This window comes from Primulina eburnea, unplaced genomic scaffold (assembly GCF_022965805.1).
Source record: "Primulina eburnea isolate SZY01 unplaced genomic scaffold, ASM2296580v1 ctg652, whole genome shotgun sequence".
NCBI lineage: Eukaryota > Viridiplantae > Streptophyta > Magnoliopsida > Lamiales > Gesneriaceae > Primulina > Primulina eburnea.
This window is the reverse complement of record NW_027331430.1, coordinates 2,282-18,397: the sequence shown is the minus strand read 5'-3', so window position 1 is coordinate 18,397 and position 16,116 is coordinate 2,282. Positions and strand designations below refer to the sequence as shown.

At 36.0% G+C, this 16,116-nt stretch overlaps 1 protein-coding gene and 1 pseudogene across 1 annotated transcript; one reads left to right on the top strand and one right to left on the bottom strand.

The window, feature by feature from the left end:
- Nucleotides 1–1,470: 1,470 nt before the first annotated feature.
- Nucleotides 1,471–3,784, bottom strand: LOC140821646 (NADH dehydrogenase [ubiquinone] 1 beta subcomplex subunit 10-A-like; annotated as a pseudogene).
- A 959-nt stretch (nucleotides 3,785–4,743) lies between these two features.
- Nucleotides 4,744–10,666, top strand: LOC140821647 (kinesin-like protein KIN-14K). The gene is made up of 19 exons (XM_073182185.1): nucleotides 4,744–5,202; nucleotides 5,257–5,897; nucleotides 6,003–6,160; nucleotides 6,251–6,361; nucleotides 6,440–6,614; nucleotides 6,726–6,853; nucleotides 6,946–7,029; nucleotides 7,131–7,208; nucleotides 7,299–7,391; nucleotides 7,603–8,070; nucleotides 8,168–8,249; nucleotides 8,328–8,423; nucleotides 8,503–8,682; nucleotides 8,775–8,881; nucleotides 8,958–9,136; nucleotides 9,283–9,447; nucleotides 9,516–9,769; nucleotides 9,923–10,086; nucleotides 10,302–10,666. Exons 2-19 carry the CDS (start codon nucleotides 5,807–5,809, stop codon nucleotides 10,392–10,394), a joined length of 2,706 nt encoding a protein of 901 aa, XP_073038286.1. The 5' UTR covers nucleotides 4,744–5,202; nucleotides 5,257–5,806; the 3' UTR covers nucleotides 10,395–10,666.
- Nucleotides 10,667–16,116: the final 5,450 nt, after the last annotated feature.

Below are 16,116 nucleotides of genomic sequence, written 5' to 3'. Positions count from 1 at the left end.
AAATGACATGCAGACTACCAAGAAACAATCGTAACCCACATTATGTTAATCGCAATGAAAATGAAAACAAGAACATGCCTCCACCCCCACCACCAAGGGTTAAACTTATCCAAGAGTACATGATGTCAATTGCAACTTTTGTGGCCGCAACAGTTTAGGGGTTTATGAACCCAAACGAAAACACCAACCAGCCACTACCGGAATCTCAACCACGCAGTGTTAAAGTACCACTACGAGTACCTCTGAAAAAACTGTGTCCCAGCCTTTGATGGAAACTCTGACCCAGAAGTTGGCCATAATTGGATCAAGAACGTGAAAATCCAGAAGTTGGCCATAATAGAGTTGTAACACTATTATTATGCAGTAAATTAATATAAAGTTTAGTTCTATTTACATAAGAATTGTCTTGCCAATCGCGAGACATCATTTAAATACTATGTTACATCGAGAGAGATACTCTCATTGAGATTTCGGATATAGGAAACCTACATTGTTTTGTATGTATAACTTCAATACATTCATTTAAGAGAGATGCATCTTTCTATATATAGCATTCCTTGTACCGTTTTTGTTGCTTGCCCCAAAATTACTTTGTCGATATATATGTTTTATGAGATACAGATCATCCGAGATAGCATCCCGTGTACAGTTTGGTATCGATGATTTATAATTTATCTGATGGCAAAATCTTATATTTGAAATGAGATATCGATTTCGAGACACAATTATGAGAGTTGCACATAATAACAACTTTGAATGTTTCGTACGTTACTTATTTAATCTTCAATTCAAGTTTATTAATCGCGATGGCGAAAAACAGAAGGGATAGAGGAAAATATTATAATAAATTAATTTCAAACCAGATAAATAGATGCTAAGATAACTCTCATTCAGAGCCGTAAACAGGCTGAACAAGAAAATACTATCATCGATGAGGGAAATTCAAATTTTAATATAGTTAACACAGATAATTTGCAACTATTTAAAAAAAAAAGAAAAATATTAATTTGTAAATGAAAAAAATAAGATCTTATAGAATGTGCTGCTAAAATTAATGTTTAATGTTTGTGAATTGAGTTATTGTGTGTTCAACAATCAAAATTTGTATAGATTTTATGAACATTAATAAAGGATAGCAAACTTACGGTTCTGTTGCCTAAGTGCACAAAAATTATATAATATTAAGTACCAAAATTGATTTGTATTAGTAAAATAATATGTAATTTCAACAAACAAAAAATACCAATATAACTTTTCTTTATTGATTTCTACCAATACTTGATAAAATGATAACATACAAAATCAAACAAGTAGATCAAATTAAAATTGGTCGAATCGATACATTAATAAATTAAGTGCAAGGAGGGATATATCAAGAAAAACAAATGAACAATATCAAAAACTAAAGGATAAAAATAATCTACTAGGCGAGCTCCTTGCCATATAAATTATAATGGATACAGAAAATCATACTATAATAAGAGAACTTCTACTATGCACAATAACATTACTTCAGAATTTCAGCTTGGTTTTTCTCCCAACAAGGTTGCTTTGGCGACAGATAAAAATATTCACTGATTTATTACAGCTTCGTATATCATGAATCTTCTTTCACTTTCACATAGAACATCGAAGAGGCTGCGAACAATGAGTCAAATCTACAAAATAAACTCACATACATTCAGCAATATGAAGATTATGGTCCAACTGGAAAAAAAGGCAGATTGCGTAACAGCACTCCATGGCTCTGCCGCACAAACTTCATTAGCTGCAGAGGAAAAATGTGCATGTTGTAAAAAACTTTCCTTAGAACAATTCATGTTACTAACTACATGTATCCAGATAATCCGACATAGTTCATGCCTTCATTGGTCTTTTATATTAGTGGATAAAAAAATGTGTGAGCGGATTTCAAGTTCAAGCGCAAATGTTTAAAATGGCCGTAGGGGAATGTGGTGCATTTCGTGGAAACAAACTTTGTGACCACATGCTTTGTTTTGATGTATTCCTAAATCCTAACAAAATTGAAGATTCCTAACCTACAATATCTTCCAGGGTACAATTAAAGCATAAGCAGCGCTAAAAATGAGAACAAATATAATTAAGATTCCTAACTTAAAAACATGCCAGGTCTGCAATACATGTTTGATGGTCATGAGAGTAATATAAAACTAATTTACCGACTAAACATTGCTGGCATTATGAAAAAGGACTGTGAAAATACTTAGGAGGAGACAAAAGAAAAGGTACAATGAAGAAACTAGAAAGGTACAAAATAAAAGGTATCCGGGTTCAATCCAGTCTGGGCCAATAGAAGAAATTCAATCCAATCTATATTGATGATATTAAAACCATATCCACCAATATAGATAGGATCTGATTAAATATATGAACAGGACAATGTGTTGCTTCAAGGCAATGCAAAGAGAGTCAAGTTTTTTAGTCAGCAAGTAGATATGGTTTCAGACTTACTACCAGATAAGCTCAATAATGCACTTTCAAGTCATTTATCAAAGCTCACAAGCCACGTATTTCAAAAGATTTCGAGGATAGTTAGCTAAATTATTCTAAATTTAATTTCCCCATGTATTTCAATAAATGAGCCAGAGGAGCCAATGAATAACAGTTCAGGAAGAACATAAGCTTATCATGTACCTGAGTTAAAGTGCTACAAAGGTCTAAAAATAATTTATGTGAGAGTTCTAACAAACTCCAGTAATTTTTTAAGCTAAATAGATACATAATATACTCCACTCGGTATGTATAGAATTTTTTATACCAAAAAGGTCAACCAATCCGATATTATTATAATTTATATGGCCTAGATATTCAAAAACTACAATATCATTCTATCAAAGAAAAAAAATTGGAGGGAAGAAAGACATCATTGCAGGATGAATCGATCTCAAACTCAAACAACAGAAGTTGTAAAATTTTATTTATTTGTTTGCTATAACTACAAACTTTAAACACGTTGCAAACTAATTACAATAAAATCTGAACTTTGAACTCCAAATGACTTGTGTATAATATGAATTACCCTCTTTCAATCCACAGAATAAATATGATATTCCAACCATTTTCTATTCATGTGAAGCCAGTCCAACCTCAAATTATAGACAGAAGAAATACAAAAAAAAACACCAAGATCATGCATAGTACAGTCTTGCCGTAAAAGAAGTCAAAAAATACAAGACATTACAGTGGTTAACCCTTTCATACGATCAGTCAAAGAATTTGATAATTCAGAAAACAACACCTCAAATTATTCAGACAACCCATGACTCGGCTCCTCAATCGGTCATTCCACAGCTTCCTCCACCTTAGGACCTACATAAACAAGCAAACAAAAATACGAATAAAATCAATAAACCAAAAAATTGAAACAAAAAGTAGTCAGAACAAACCGTGGAGGGAGTGGGGGCGATGGTCCTTCCCCAGCCGACGCCGCGGGTGGCGTCGAGATACTTGTGAACCAGGTGGCGGCATTTCTGAAGGTGGTTAACACCCTCCACGCGGTAGCACCACTTGACCTTCTCCCGCAGAATCTTGGCCTTCTCGATGTCGATCCACTTCTCCCTAACCAGGTGCTCCCTCATCTCCAGCATCGCAACCGGATCCTTGTACGGGTTTTCCGGATCGAAGTCATCCGGAGCCCCATCATCGGTGAACATCACCCCCTTCTTCCTCCCCATTTTCCGAGCTAGGTTTCAGCCAAGAATGATCTAGCTTTACACTGAGATGGTGGTGAAATTGGGAATGCCTTGGTTGTTTGTGGGCTTTGTTCATAACCAATGGACCCATAAACACCAAAATGGGCCCAATATCGAAGAGAAGCCCAGATTCCCCAACCCAACCCAGATTGGAATATTTTTCGAAAAAACTGAAAGATACTGATTTTAGAAATCCTGCAGATAAGGTAAATGCGCCTGGATTGTAAAAACAGGAGATTATAAAAGATTTTGAGTAAGTCTTTTGTGAGATGGTCTCAGGAATATTTATCTTTGAAATTGGTCTATCCTACCGATATTCAAAATAAAAAGTAACACTCTTATCATAAAAAGTAATACTTTTTCATGTATGACTCAAATAAGAGATCCGTTTCACAAAATACGACCTGTGAGACCGTCTCACACAAGTTTTGCCAATATCTTTAGGTTTTCGAGATTTTACAAAAATGATTACAAAATATCTTTAAGACAATTTTTTTTATCTGATCTAACTTTCATTGGTATTTTAATCCAAATATTTCTTAAGAAGTGGATAATTTTGATTTCTAAACTTAAATACATGAAATTATTAGAGTCCAAGTAACAAATCACGTTCTTTATCACATTGAAATATACAATGACACGGTATTAATACCAAGAGTGAGTCTCATGTGAGACCGTCTCACGGATCATAATCCGTGAGACGGGTCAACCCTGCCCATATTCACAATAAAAAGTAATACTCTTAGCATAAAAAGTAATACTTTTTCATGGGTGACCCAAATAAGAGATCCGTCTCACGAATATGACCCGTGAGACCGTCTCACACAAGTTTTTGCCTAATACCAATAGAATATAATGCGCCAGACTCGTCCTAAGTTAACGGAAAACTGACAAATTTTTGACCCCCCATGGTTTCCATGGAACTCCAACCGTACGCGGAAGACCAACCAACCAAGAATATATATAGTAAATAAATATAGTAAATTGTAAGATTTTTACTAAGAAAAGAACAAACTCACACACACAGAGAGTAAAAACAGAATTCAGATAGCTGAAAGATTGCTGATAATGGCCTATAGTCTCAGGTTTGTTGTGATGGATGTTGAAATCATCGAAAAAGATTCGATTTTTCTTGACCAATTCGTGTCTTTTTTATGGTTTTTGATCATTTCGTCAAAATTTAGTATCTGGGCTGTTCTTGATTCGTAGAAATTTGCATGGGCCAAGTCTTTTGGTTTTTTGCTGATTTACTATAATTTCATTGGTTGAGCAAGTTGATTTTAGATTTTTAATTCCTCGAAACGTTGCATCGCATCATTTCGTCTCAGGGAAGTTGTTGAATTCAAACTTGGAAGAAACGCAGAAACCTGATATTTTTTTTGGATTGGTATAGCATAGACTAAATGGCTTCTTCATCCCCAACAACAGCATCTTGATAATGGGTTCTTACCTTTAGGTATAAACAAAAGCAGGAATTCGATCTCGGCCTGTTTGATTCTCGCGTTCATAATCTTTTGTGCCTTTTCAGGTTCCTTTTTCTCAGTCATTAGTCAGCGATTGCAGAAGCTTCTGTTTGATTGGATTTTCATTAGCTTTAATGATTGAGCTTCAGATTTGTATATGTAGATTAACAGCTAAAGGTATGCTTATAGTGTTATAGTTAGCATTAAGTTCTTGTTCGAGGTTGCTCTGTGAAATACAGGTTGTTCATGGTAGTTGCTTTGATTCACCGGGTTCGAATTATCCCTTTTTTAAATGACATATCATTTCTTTTACTGTATTATGCACAAGCATATCGAGTCAGACACCATGTCCGAAATGCCACGTTGCATTGTTGAGACATTAAACACAAAGGAAAATGGGCATACATATTTGATACACTTCAGTTGCACCAAGATTTTGTTACTAGGACTTAGAACAGTTCTCTTACTCTCACTTGAAAACTTTTTCATACCAACTGATAAAAACGACCTTCTTGATCTATTTTTCATGGCCATGTGTTTGTTATACCTTGTTAGAGATGCTAAAGCACGGGTTTTTTTATTTGCCACCTTCAAAATGGTGACTAAAGCAGAGCTGTCACGAATTTTCCTATGGATCCACTAGCAAAAGATTATCCTAGATTCAACAGATCAACCACATTTACAAATGGTGATATTTTTGAACCCTCTTCGAGTAACAATGGTGAGGCCAGTGACAAGAAAATTATGTATTCCCCATCTTCTCACCATATAAAACTGTTGAACCTGAGATGTTAGCTTACTCTCCATCAATATCTTTCTCCTACAGCTAAGCAGCGGGGAACTTTGATAGAATGGTTAAACGGTGTTCTTCCTGATTTGAACTTGCCAATAAATGCTTCAGATGAAGAACTACGTGCATTCTTGGTGGATGGTTCTGTTTTGTGCCGATTACTGAACAAACTAAAACCTGGTTCTATAACTGAGGTAGCTGAAACTTTACTTGAGTTGCTTTAGAGTTTTGGATGTTCTACAAATTTTGATATGACATGCTTTCTTCCTGAATTCTTGTTCAAGTTTGGTGCTCCTGTAAGTTCTTCACAATCCCGGTCAGAAAATGCCCAAAGATTTTTGTCAGCAATGGAAAAATTGGGCTTGCCAAGTTTTCAAGAAGCAGACCTGGAAAAGGTAGTATAGAATATTGCTTGCCCTCTTGTTCAATAATGAACCTTTGTTTTTGACGTTTTGTATTCTTACTTTGTAAAGGGGTCTATGAAAATTGTATTGGACTGCCTTTTAACGCTTCAAACTCATTTTCTCCCAAGTCTTGGGAGGTACGACGGAAGTTCTCAGAGGGATGAACCCTTTCGAATGCTTACTTCCCCAACTTCTGCATCAGACTCGAAATTTCAACGTGTCTTACGCAGCCCCATAAGGGCCGGTATTTCTCTGTCTGCTTCCTTTTTTTGCCAGTCTATGTATACACAGAAATACAGGTTATGCAACTTTGTCGACAATGAATTCATTTATTTTCAATCTTGATCCTGTGCAGAGCCATCAGCTGCACTTATTAATCATGTTGGACATAAGTTTCACGAAGTATTTCAGCTTAAACAAGGATCTTACACAGATATTCCGGCTGCAAAGATTTCGGAAATGATGAAATCCAATAGCTTAGATGTGAGTGTATGACCGATCTTGTTCTCGATTTCTTTCAATAGTGTTATTTGTGGATTCTGTTATCCTAATTGAAGTTTGTGTCTGTGATGTAGAATGCACCGACACAGTCGCTGTTATGTGTTGTAAATGGTATTTTAGATGAAAGTATTGAACGGAAGAATGGAGAAATACCTCATGTAAGATAACAAATCAAATAAATTTATTCGAGAAGCTCATTAGAGTCCATAGAAAAAGGGAATAAAACCTTCAACAAATTTTACTTTCTTCTAATTCTCAGCGTGTTGCCTGCCTATTGAGAAAAGTCGTCCAGGAGATAGAGCGACGGATATCCACTCAAGCAGAACATTTGCGCACGGTATTATCTGATAAGATGATTCTGTTGCTGATTAATGAAAATAACACAGAAACATAATCTATGTTTCAATGTTTGCATCATGATCTGCAGCAAAATAATCTTTTCAAGGCTCGCGAGGAGAAATACCAGTCAAGAATTAGAGTTCTTGAGGCTCTTGCTGCAGGAACTAGTGAAGAGATACAGGTGTAACGGCGCTTCCCATTTTACCAAATTCTGTGTTAAACTGTATGCTGATGTTGTTCATATATATTAGAATAATACAATTTTCCTTCATGAATTCTTCGTTGCACAAGGTTATGGATGATGCTTAAGCTTTTCTTTGTACATTTGCACGTTTGTTTAAATCTTAGCTCATTCCAAGCTTTATCAAAAGCCAACCTAATTTTAAATGCAGAGCGAGAACAATATAGAAGTGAAAAAGAAAGTAGAAGAGCAGTATGTAGAGAGACTGATGAAAGAACAAGAGAGCCACAATCAAGAGATTGCAAGTTTGAAAGAAGAGCTCGAAATAGCTAGGAGAAGACATAAAGAGGATTATGACAACGAGATCAAGACTTTAAAACAAGAACTAGAAATAGCTAAAAGAAAATATGAAGAGCAGTCCTTACAATTTAAATCCGAAGCAACAGGATCTCAACTGGAGCTTGAGAATAAACTGAAAGCAGCAGTAAGCAAGCTAACAGAGTCGAGGAATAAAGTGAAGGAGCTTGAGAATAAACTGGAAGAAGCAGTAAGCCAGCTAACAGAGTCTATGAATAAAGTGAAGGAGCTTGAAGCATATTCCGAATCAAAATCTCTATGTTGGAGTAAAAAAGAGCATGTTTACCTTACATTCACGGAAGTTCAGCTTGGTGCTTTACGGGTGCGCTAATAAATGATCATCTTATTTCTACTTATCATTTACCTTGGAGGAAAAAGTACCCAAATTATCTTATGTAGTAATTAATTCATTTGTTCAGGAACTAAGGTTTGCATCTGAGTCGATCCGGCAAGAAATTGTTGGAACACAGAAAAACTATTCTGAAAACTTCAGTACTTTAGGTTGAATCTAATTTTTGAGGCACTGTTTTGGTTGTTTAAAGATGATGAAGATGAATAAGAATTAACTTGTGAGTACAGGATCAAGAATCAAGGCTATGGATGATGCAGCAAAAAACTATTATTCTCTCCTTGCTGAAAATCGAAAGATGCATAATGAACTGCAAGAGCTTAAAGGTGACTCCTAGTTGGCACATGATCTTTGTAACATGAGTGGCCGCAAAGCGAAAACTTATATGTGTTTTGATTCAATTAGGGAATATTCGGGTATATTGCCGTGTAAGGCCCTTTCTTGCGGTTCAGAAGCAGAAACAATCAACTGTCGAATATATTGGTGAAAATGGAGAGATAGTTCTTTCAAATCCATCTAAACAAGGGAAAGAAGCACGACGTTCATTTAAGTTCAATAAAATATACGGTCCAACAGCAACACAAGGTTTTGATATTCATGTTTTTGCTAGAGTTGTGTGTTTATTTATATGAATAAATCATCATCGTGATTTGATACAACTTTTCAAATGTATGCAGCTGAAGTATTTGCAGATACGCAACCGTTAATACAGTCTGTTTTGGATGGATATAATGTGTGTATACTTGCTTATGGTCAAACTGGTTCTGGGAAAACATATACCATGGTAAGAAAGTAAAATTTATAAAACAGATAACATATTTTTAACTTACAGCATAGAAGTGAACGGTAAAGTTATGCAGACTGGCCCTGATGGAGCAACTGAAGCAGAATGGGGAGTTAATTACCGAGCTTTAAATGATCTTTTCCGCATTTCGCAGAGTAGGAAGAATAGCTATACATATGAAATTTCTGTTCAGATGGTGGAAATATATAATGAACAAGTCCGCGATTTACTCACAAATGATGGTTCACAAAAGAGATATCCTTCTCATTGTGATCATTTTAATGAATTTTCTTTTTCACTTCGTTTTTGGCTCGAGATTTTTCCTTTTCTAAACTTTTAATGTAGAGAGTGTTGGATTGAAAGGTTTTTACATTCTATACTCGTTTTCTTAACTTGCATACACTTGGGATTTTAGCTACCACTCAACCCAACGGGCTATCCGTCCCAGATGCTAGCATTCACCCTGTCAGCAAAACTTCAGATGTATTATATCTTATGAGTACTGGACTAAAAAACAGAGCCAGAGGGGCCACAGCTTTAAATGAGAGAAGCAGTCGATCACACAGGTATTGGTCCTGAAAAACACGATCTTCTCCTAATACTTATTGTGAAAATTCATGTTGCATCTATCCAGTGTCGTCTCCGTTCATGCCCGAGGAACGGATTTGAAGGGTAATTCATCTATAAGAAGCAGCCTTCATTTAGTAGATCTAGCAGGAAGTGAAAGAGTAGACCGTTCAGAGGTCACGGGAGACAGACTGAAGGAAGCTCAACATATAAACAAATCTTTATCTGCTCTTGGAGATGTCATATTTGCTTTGGCACAAAAGAATGCTCATGTCCCCTACCGTAACAGCAAGCTCACTCAAGTGCTTCAGAGCTCATTAGGTACGGATAAGGTGTTTTAAATAAATTAAGCTTTATCTTGATTAATCTTCAGGTACATGAACATCTTTCCTGCTAAGTTTACTCCCCAAACAGTACGAGGAAAAACAAGAAACATGAAAAGCTGACGTAAAAAATCTTGCTTATTTAACGCAGGTGGCCAGGCAAAGACACTAATGTTCGTTCAGCTTAATCCTGACATTGGCTCCGCCACTGAATCAATCAGTACGTTAAAATTTGCTGAGAGGGTATCCGGAGTCGAGCTTGGTGCAGCAAAAAGCAGCAAAGATGTGAGGGATGCAAGGGACTTGATGGAACAGGCAAGTATCTTGGTCTCCATGTGAGTGTAAGTTATACATCATTATATTTTTCGTACAATACACGTGATCTGATTGGATCGATCCGAGATTTCGAATGAAGGCATCCGATGAGGGAATATAACTTGCATTTGTTTTTTCCTAACTTGTAATCAAAAGCAAATATAAGATAACATATAGTGCTAACTGAATATAATCTTTTGGTGATATCATAATAGGTATCATCTTTGAAAGACACTATAGCCGAGAAAGACGGTGAGATTGAGAGGCTGCAACGGCTTAAAGATCTCAAAAACATGTCGACTGGCTAACAGTTTGGTACAAACTAACCATGAAGGTATATATTACCTAACACAAGCCACATCTTACTCAATTTATGGAGTATATCTCTTAGTACATCTCACCTTGTTCATGACACAAGTTTGCTGATTTTTTAGAAAAACATTGTACCATATAGAAATAGAAACTGTAGTGACAGATAGATAAGATACACCATGCTTAAACACATATCCTATATTGTCTTCATGTTTTTTCCCCAGAAATTCATTGAAGTGTTTTGTAATTATTCCACAGCTGTTGTAAATTCGGCCGCAAGTGAATAATATATAGCTTTTTCTATAGACGGAAAACGCCCTTATTGCGGCACGTGAACTTAACAGAACTTTTTATCTCGTTTCTCAAACTGTTGACGTTCGTGATCTTGTTTATTTGAGTTTACTTGTGGATTCAAATTATTTTTCGTTTGTTATTCTAGCTTTTGACTAAAATTCACGCCTCCTATAAACCCCATTTGAGCCCGAAAAGCTATATGATGCATGGTCATGAGGCATCTGTAAGTGACACATAAAAACGCAAAAAAGCTGTAGAGACGCATAACTTTTCCTTTCTGCCTTTCGATTAAAATTACACTGAAGTTTACAAACTCGGAATACAAAAAGACCTCACCCTACAAATCAAAAGTCAGAAAGATTGTTCCTCTCCCTGTTTCTTATTATAGATGGACTCGACCTCATTACATATACACAGAAAAGACTCAACTGATTGACTAGGAAACGCCATAGCCATTAGTTTGGCCCATGGCATATACAATTATAAACATACAGTTCCTCCCAAAACTCCCTCGGTTAGTTTGTTATTTGTTTTACTCAGTAGTCAGTACCACTAAAATATAGGCTCGTCGTGATCAGATAGATGACTAGGCTACTGCAGAAATGCTACAATTTTCACGACAATTGAACCCTTCTATCCTCACTGGAGCTGGCTTGCTGTCGCAACTCCCCTGAGCACAACCTCCACTCGCAAATGCAGGGGATAAAGGGCTGGGGTCGTCATTGCCAAACTGCTCGTCTAGGATAACAGGATTTGAGGCCCTGCTTGGTGGTGAACCGGTAAAAAACGGTGGAGATGAAGCCACCTGAAAATTAGATCTCTCAGAACCAGAACTCCGAAATAATTCTAACATGTTTTAGAGAAGAGTGAGTAAACAACTAGTTCTTAATCTCAGGTAGCAATTAAGTAAAAGTTGTTAAAGGGATTGTAATGCGCACATTAAGGCTCTTACAATAAGCAAAGGTCTATATCTACAAGGAAACAAATAGCACAAAAGGCAAGTGCATAACTATTGTCAAGGACAGCCATTCTGACTTTCGGAGACAATAGTATTCTGGATAGGTTCTGCTCCATTTCGATATTTTCTTTGCATTTCACACATATACTGCTTCAAGCAAATAGGTGGCTTATGGCGGCTTTCTTGTTATAAGCCAGGTTTACTCTTAAGGTCAGATTGAAATCCTGAAATCCTCAGTTGATTGCACAATCTACTGATACCGGCATCTACTGGTGGGCTCCGGCTTAACTCCCCTTGTAGTTTTATGCTCTAAGCAAAACAGATATGAAATCCAAACGGGTATTACATTTAAGAGCCAAAAGCTTACAAATGGTTAAAAATGCCGTATGGATCAGAATCAGACAGCCGCCAAACACGGATAAACAAGTTTACCATCTTCTTCATAATAGAATCCAATCAATTTTTGGATAGCTACCTAGAACCAAATCCACATATTCCATATCCCAAACCTTGGAAATCAATTTTAGAGCCCACAATCCACAGGACGCATTAATACATACATATAACCAACCAATCAAACAAACTCAAGTGCTTATCAAATATCATGAAAAGTAAAAAAGTTACCTTCGATTGAATAATATCCAGAAGCACCGTCCCCGCTCTAGCATCATACACATCTGTCGGAGGATTCCTGTCATAAAAAAAAATTCCAACAAAAGCACTGATAAAAAACCCCAAAAGAAAGGAAACGAAAACATGTACTATACTTGATTTGTAGCATCCGAGAGTGAGTTTAACGGGGTCGTGAAAGTGACGCGGTAGGCCGCCGATTCTACGGGGCTTCGGGCAAATGACACCGTCGGTGACACAGCCCCCAACCAAAGCCTTCTGCTGGTACACCAATCTGTTCATTTTCCCGCTTTTTCCACCAGAAATTGTACGAATTACTCCAAAAGCCTGCAAAATGAAGAACAAATCAGAGAAAAAAAATCCATACACTACAATCAATGCATTACAAAAATCAAAACACAACGAATAACAATCACGAGCATGTAGAAGAAAAACAAGGAACAATTAGAGAAAATTACGGTGAACAGATTGAGAGTAGGATCGATGGATCTCTTCTTTCTTCCGGACTGGGAAAGAAGAGAAATGTCACAGGAGATTTTGGGGAACGGAAGAGGGATAAGATTGGGGGCTTGGAGGTATTCATAGAGGAGGATGGTGTGCCGCACGTGTGCTCATTTGCCCCATCTTTTAGGCACGTGTACACACGTGATACTGCAAATAAAATTAATTTTTTTTCAAAGTTCGATGATATATAATTTTATATACATTGAAGGTAGGTCTTTGTGATACGATATCACGAATCTTTATCTGTGAGATGAGTTAACCCTATTGATATTCGCAATAAAAAGTAATCATCTTAACATAAAAAGTAATATTTTTTCATGGATGATCCAAATAAAAGATATGTCTCATAAAATACGACATGTCAGACCGTTTCACACAAATTTTTATTTTACATCGAAAAGATAAATAATATTTTTAGAAATGAAGTATGATAATTTTGAAATTGTACTAAAATAAGTTTTAGGATATTAAATAAAAATTGAGTATTTTTATAATTTGATAAAAGTGTTTTGATTATATTTAAAAATGTGACATCGAACTAATAAAAGCAGTTAATCGAGTATCCTCACATTTACAATACCAAAATTTATTTTACTCAGATAATTATTCTAATTAACAGTTCAAAATTTTTACGAAACACAATCTCTAGATTTTGTAATTTAATATAATATCTCAAATCCTTACCTATAAATTATCTCACGTCAAATTATTTAGAGTATATATCTTGTAACACGGTTTCATAAATCTATATTCGTGAAACGGGTTGACTCGATGCCTAATATAGAATTATCCGACTTCTTTATCAAGCGTTTTGAGTCACGATTCGACTGTTAGTTCTAACTCTCTCGGTATGACTTCAAAGAAAAAATATAAACTGAGGAATATGATGAAATTGTAGAGAAATCCATGGATAACATCAAATTTAATTACGTTGTTATGAACATGAACTGCATTTTTTACAAGAAAGTTAGAGGAATATGTCAAAATCTGAAGAAACTAGAATGATGGAAATTGGAAAAAAATACAGATAAACTATTGAGAGAAATTGAAGAAGCTTTGTTGCTGCTTCGTTGAATGTTTTGTGGAGTCTTTTTATAATTCTTCCTCTCAGCATTTGTTCCACTCTACCGAACAATTGGCCATCTTCCACGATCTATCATCGTAGATCATGGGTCAACTCCTTTCATCGTGGTCTTCAACTAACTCTTTATTGAGCTTGTCTACTGGGCCTTTTCATATTCTGCGGGCTTCCATTGTCATTAGACTTCAAATATTTGGGCTAAACAATTGCCCATAGCCAATTTGGCCCATTTGGGGGGCAATTTTGCTAAATCGACCCTTTAAGCCAATTTGGCTATGTTTAAATTTATTTGTTATGTTTACTTCTTCAACGATTCAAATATGAGTCTAGAGTAAAATTCGATGGTTGAGAGGAATGGTTCTATAGACTCGAGGATGAGTTGACGGCTGAGACACATGTTCTTCCCCCAACAAATTAAATGTGAGTGTGCATTTCCTGAACCCCCTTATTTCTCTAGTGTTTCTCAACCTAAGATTCATCAGTGCAACCCCTTTACAGTGAAAAAACCTTGTTTCTTACCATCTCATTTTCAAATTCTCTTTTCCTCACCAAACACCCCTATTTCTATCGTCATCTTTAAACTCTTCATTATATGTTTGGTTTCTTTATTCTATCTACTTTCAAACTTCTCTCTTGTTATTCCATGAAACCTCATGTTTACACGTTTCTTCTTCTTTTTTTCAGCCGAAGTTCACATATTTCTCCATCACCCTCTTGTATAGTCTCGTTTCTCGGTGGTGGTTGTGCCTACAAATCCAGCAAGAATCACACGTCTCCTATCGTGAAGCGACCTTGCCTTCCCTAGATATCTAGATTCGATCTCCCACATATGCTCCAGTAAATTGGTAACCTCTACTTACATTTGCATTTAAGGTGTTCAATGAATTGTCTGAGTGCAAATGAAGCATGTATATCTCAGATTTTCTTAATGGCTTATTGTGAACTATCTCTCCCAGTATTCTTTCAATATCAGCTCCCTTTGTAACACCCATTGTTTTCACCTCAACAAATCGGCTTCCTCGATGTGCATATTCAGAGCTTGACATATAGCTTGTGCAACTTATGTAATCTTTCATAAGTTTACAAGAAATACACCAGCACCAAGGGGTTGCGATGCTCCATCAAACTCACTAAGGATGAGATCTCCTTTTCTGGAATTTTGGCAAGCTATACATTTAAAACAGACAAGATTCATTCCATCTCGCGAAGAAGTGACAAGTGCCACATCAATGACAACATATAACACACACAAAGCATAGTTTTTCTGATCAACACTCCATTATTTCTCATGTGGTTCTCATTTATTTTTCAGGAAACATAGTTGGAGAAATCAAGGATTTGATAACCTCAAAGACCAATGAAAGAAAGTACCTTAAAAACCAATGGAGATGAAAAATCCTTATGGTAGTCCTGCTGGTCAATCAAAGAAAATTACCAAATTTGGATGAATATCTTTGCATGCGGTTGAGCATATTCGTAAAGAGTGTCATACACATTGAGAGGAAATAAAATACGCAGGCCGAGGACAGTAGGTGTACGTTTTTACACTTCTTTGTCATGATTTGACAAGTGTTATTCTGATGTGTAGAGTTAGAAAAACAACATGAAAGCTAAATTTTGTTCTTGAAAACATGTTGTACACATTATATATGATGCTTGGGATTTATTTATAGATATTAATATTTTTTGGCATATCACATTTACAAAGGAAATTCTGCAAAAAATTTCTAAAAATTAAACAAACAGAAAAAGCTTGTTTTCTTCAACATTGATGCAAACCTTGCTAGTCAACATTTGTTTGTTACCAACCAACAGTTAAAAACAATTTCAAACAACACTCCTCAAGATTTCAAGATATGAAATAAACAAACTTCATTTTGTCATCAATTTGGCCAACTAACACAACAAATATTCCTCTCAAAATGCATCAACTACAGCGGATTCCATGAGCAATCATTTTTATTTATTCATAAGTGCTACATGATTATTTACAAGCAAGTTAAGTAATGAATGAATTAAAAGCTTATTCATCACATATTTACAAAAACTTCTTATAAGTCAATCTGATAAAATTAACCAAAGTAGCCATCCAGCCTACTTTGTACAATAATTTTCATCTATTCCAACTTTATGAACCATCTGTCTCCGGTTGTCGATCTTTCATCTGAGCCGGAGCTAAGATGTAACGCCCAGATTCGACGACGATCCTCACTGTACCAAGACGGGTCTTTCCAGCGTGCTTATATCCTCA

What these genes read in the sequence shown, in the direction of transcription:
- LOC140821647 (XM_073182185.1), top strand. Translation starts at nt 5,807, where the DNA reads ATGGATCCACTAGCAAAAGATTATCCTAGATTCAACAGATCAACCACA. An exon ending in AAGAAGCAGACCTGGAAAAG is followed by an intron (nt 6,362 to 6,439) that starts GTAGTATAGAAT and finishes TACTTTGTAAAG; the next exon opens with GGGTCTATGAAAATTGTATT. An exon ending in TGAAAACTTCAGTACTTTAG is followed by an intron (nt 8,250 to 8,327) that starts GTTGAATCTAAT and finishes TTGTGAGTACAG; the next exon opens with GATCAAGAATCAAGGCTATG.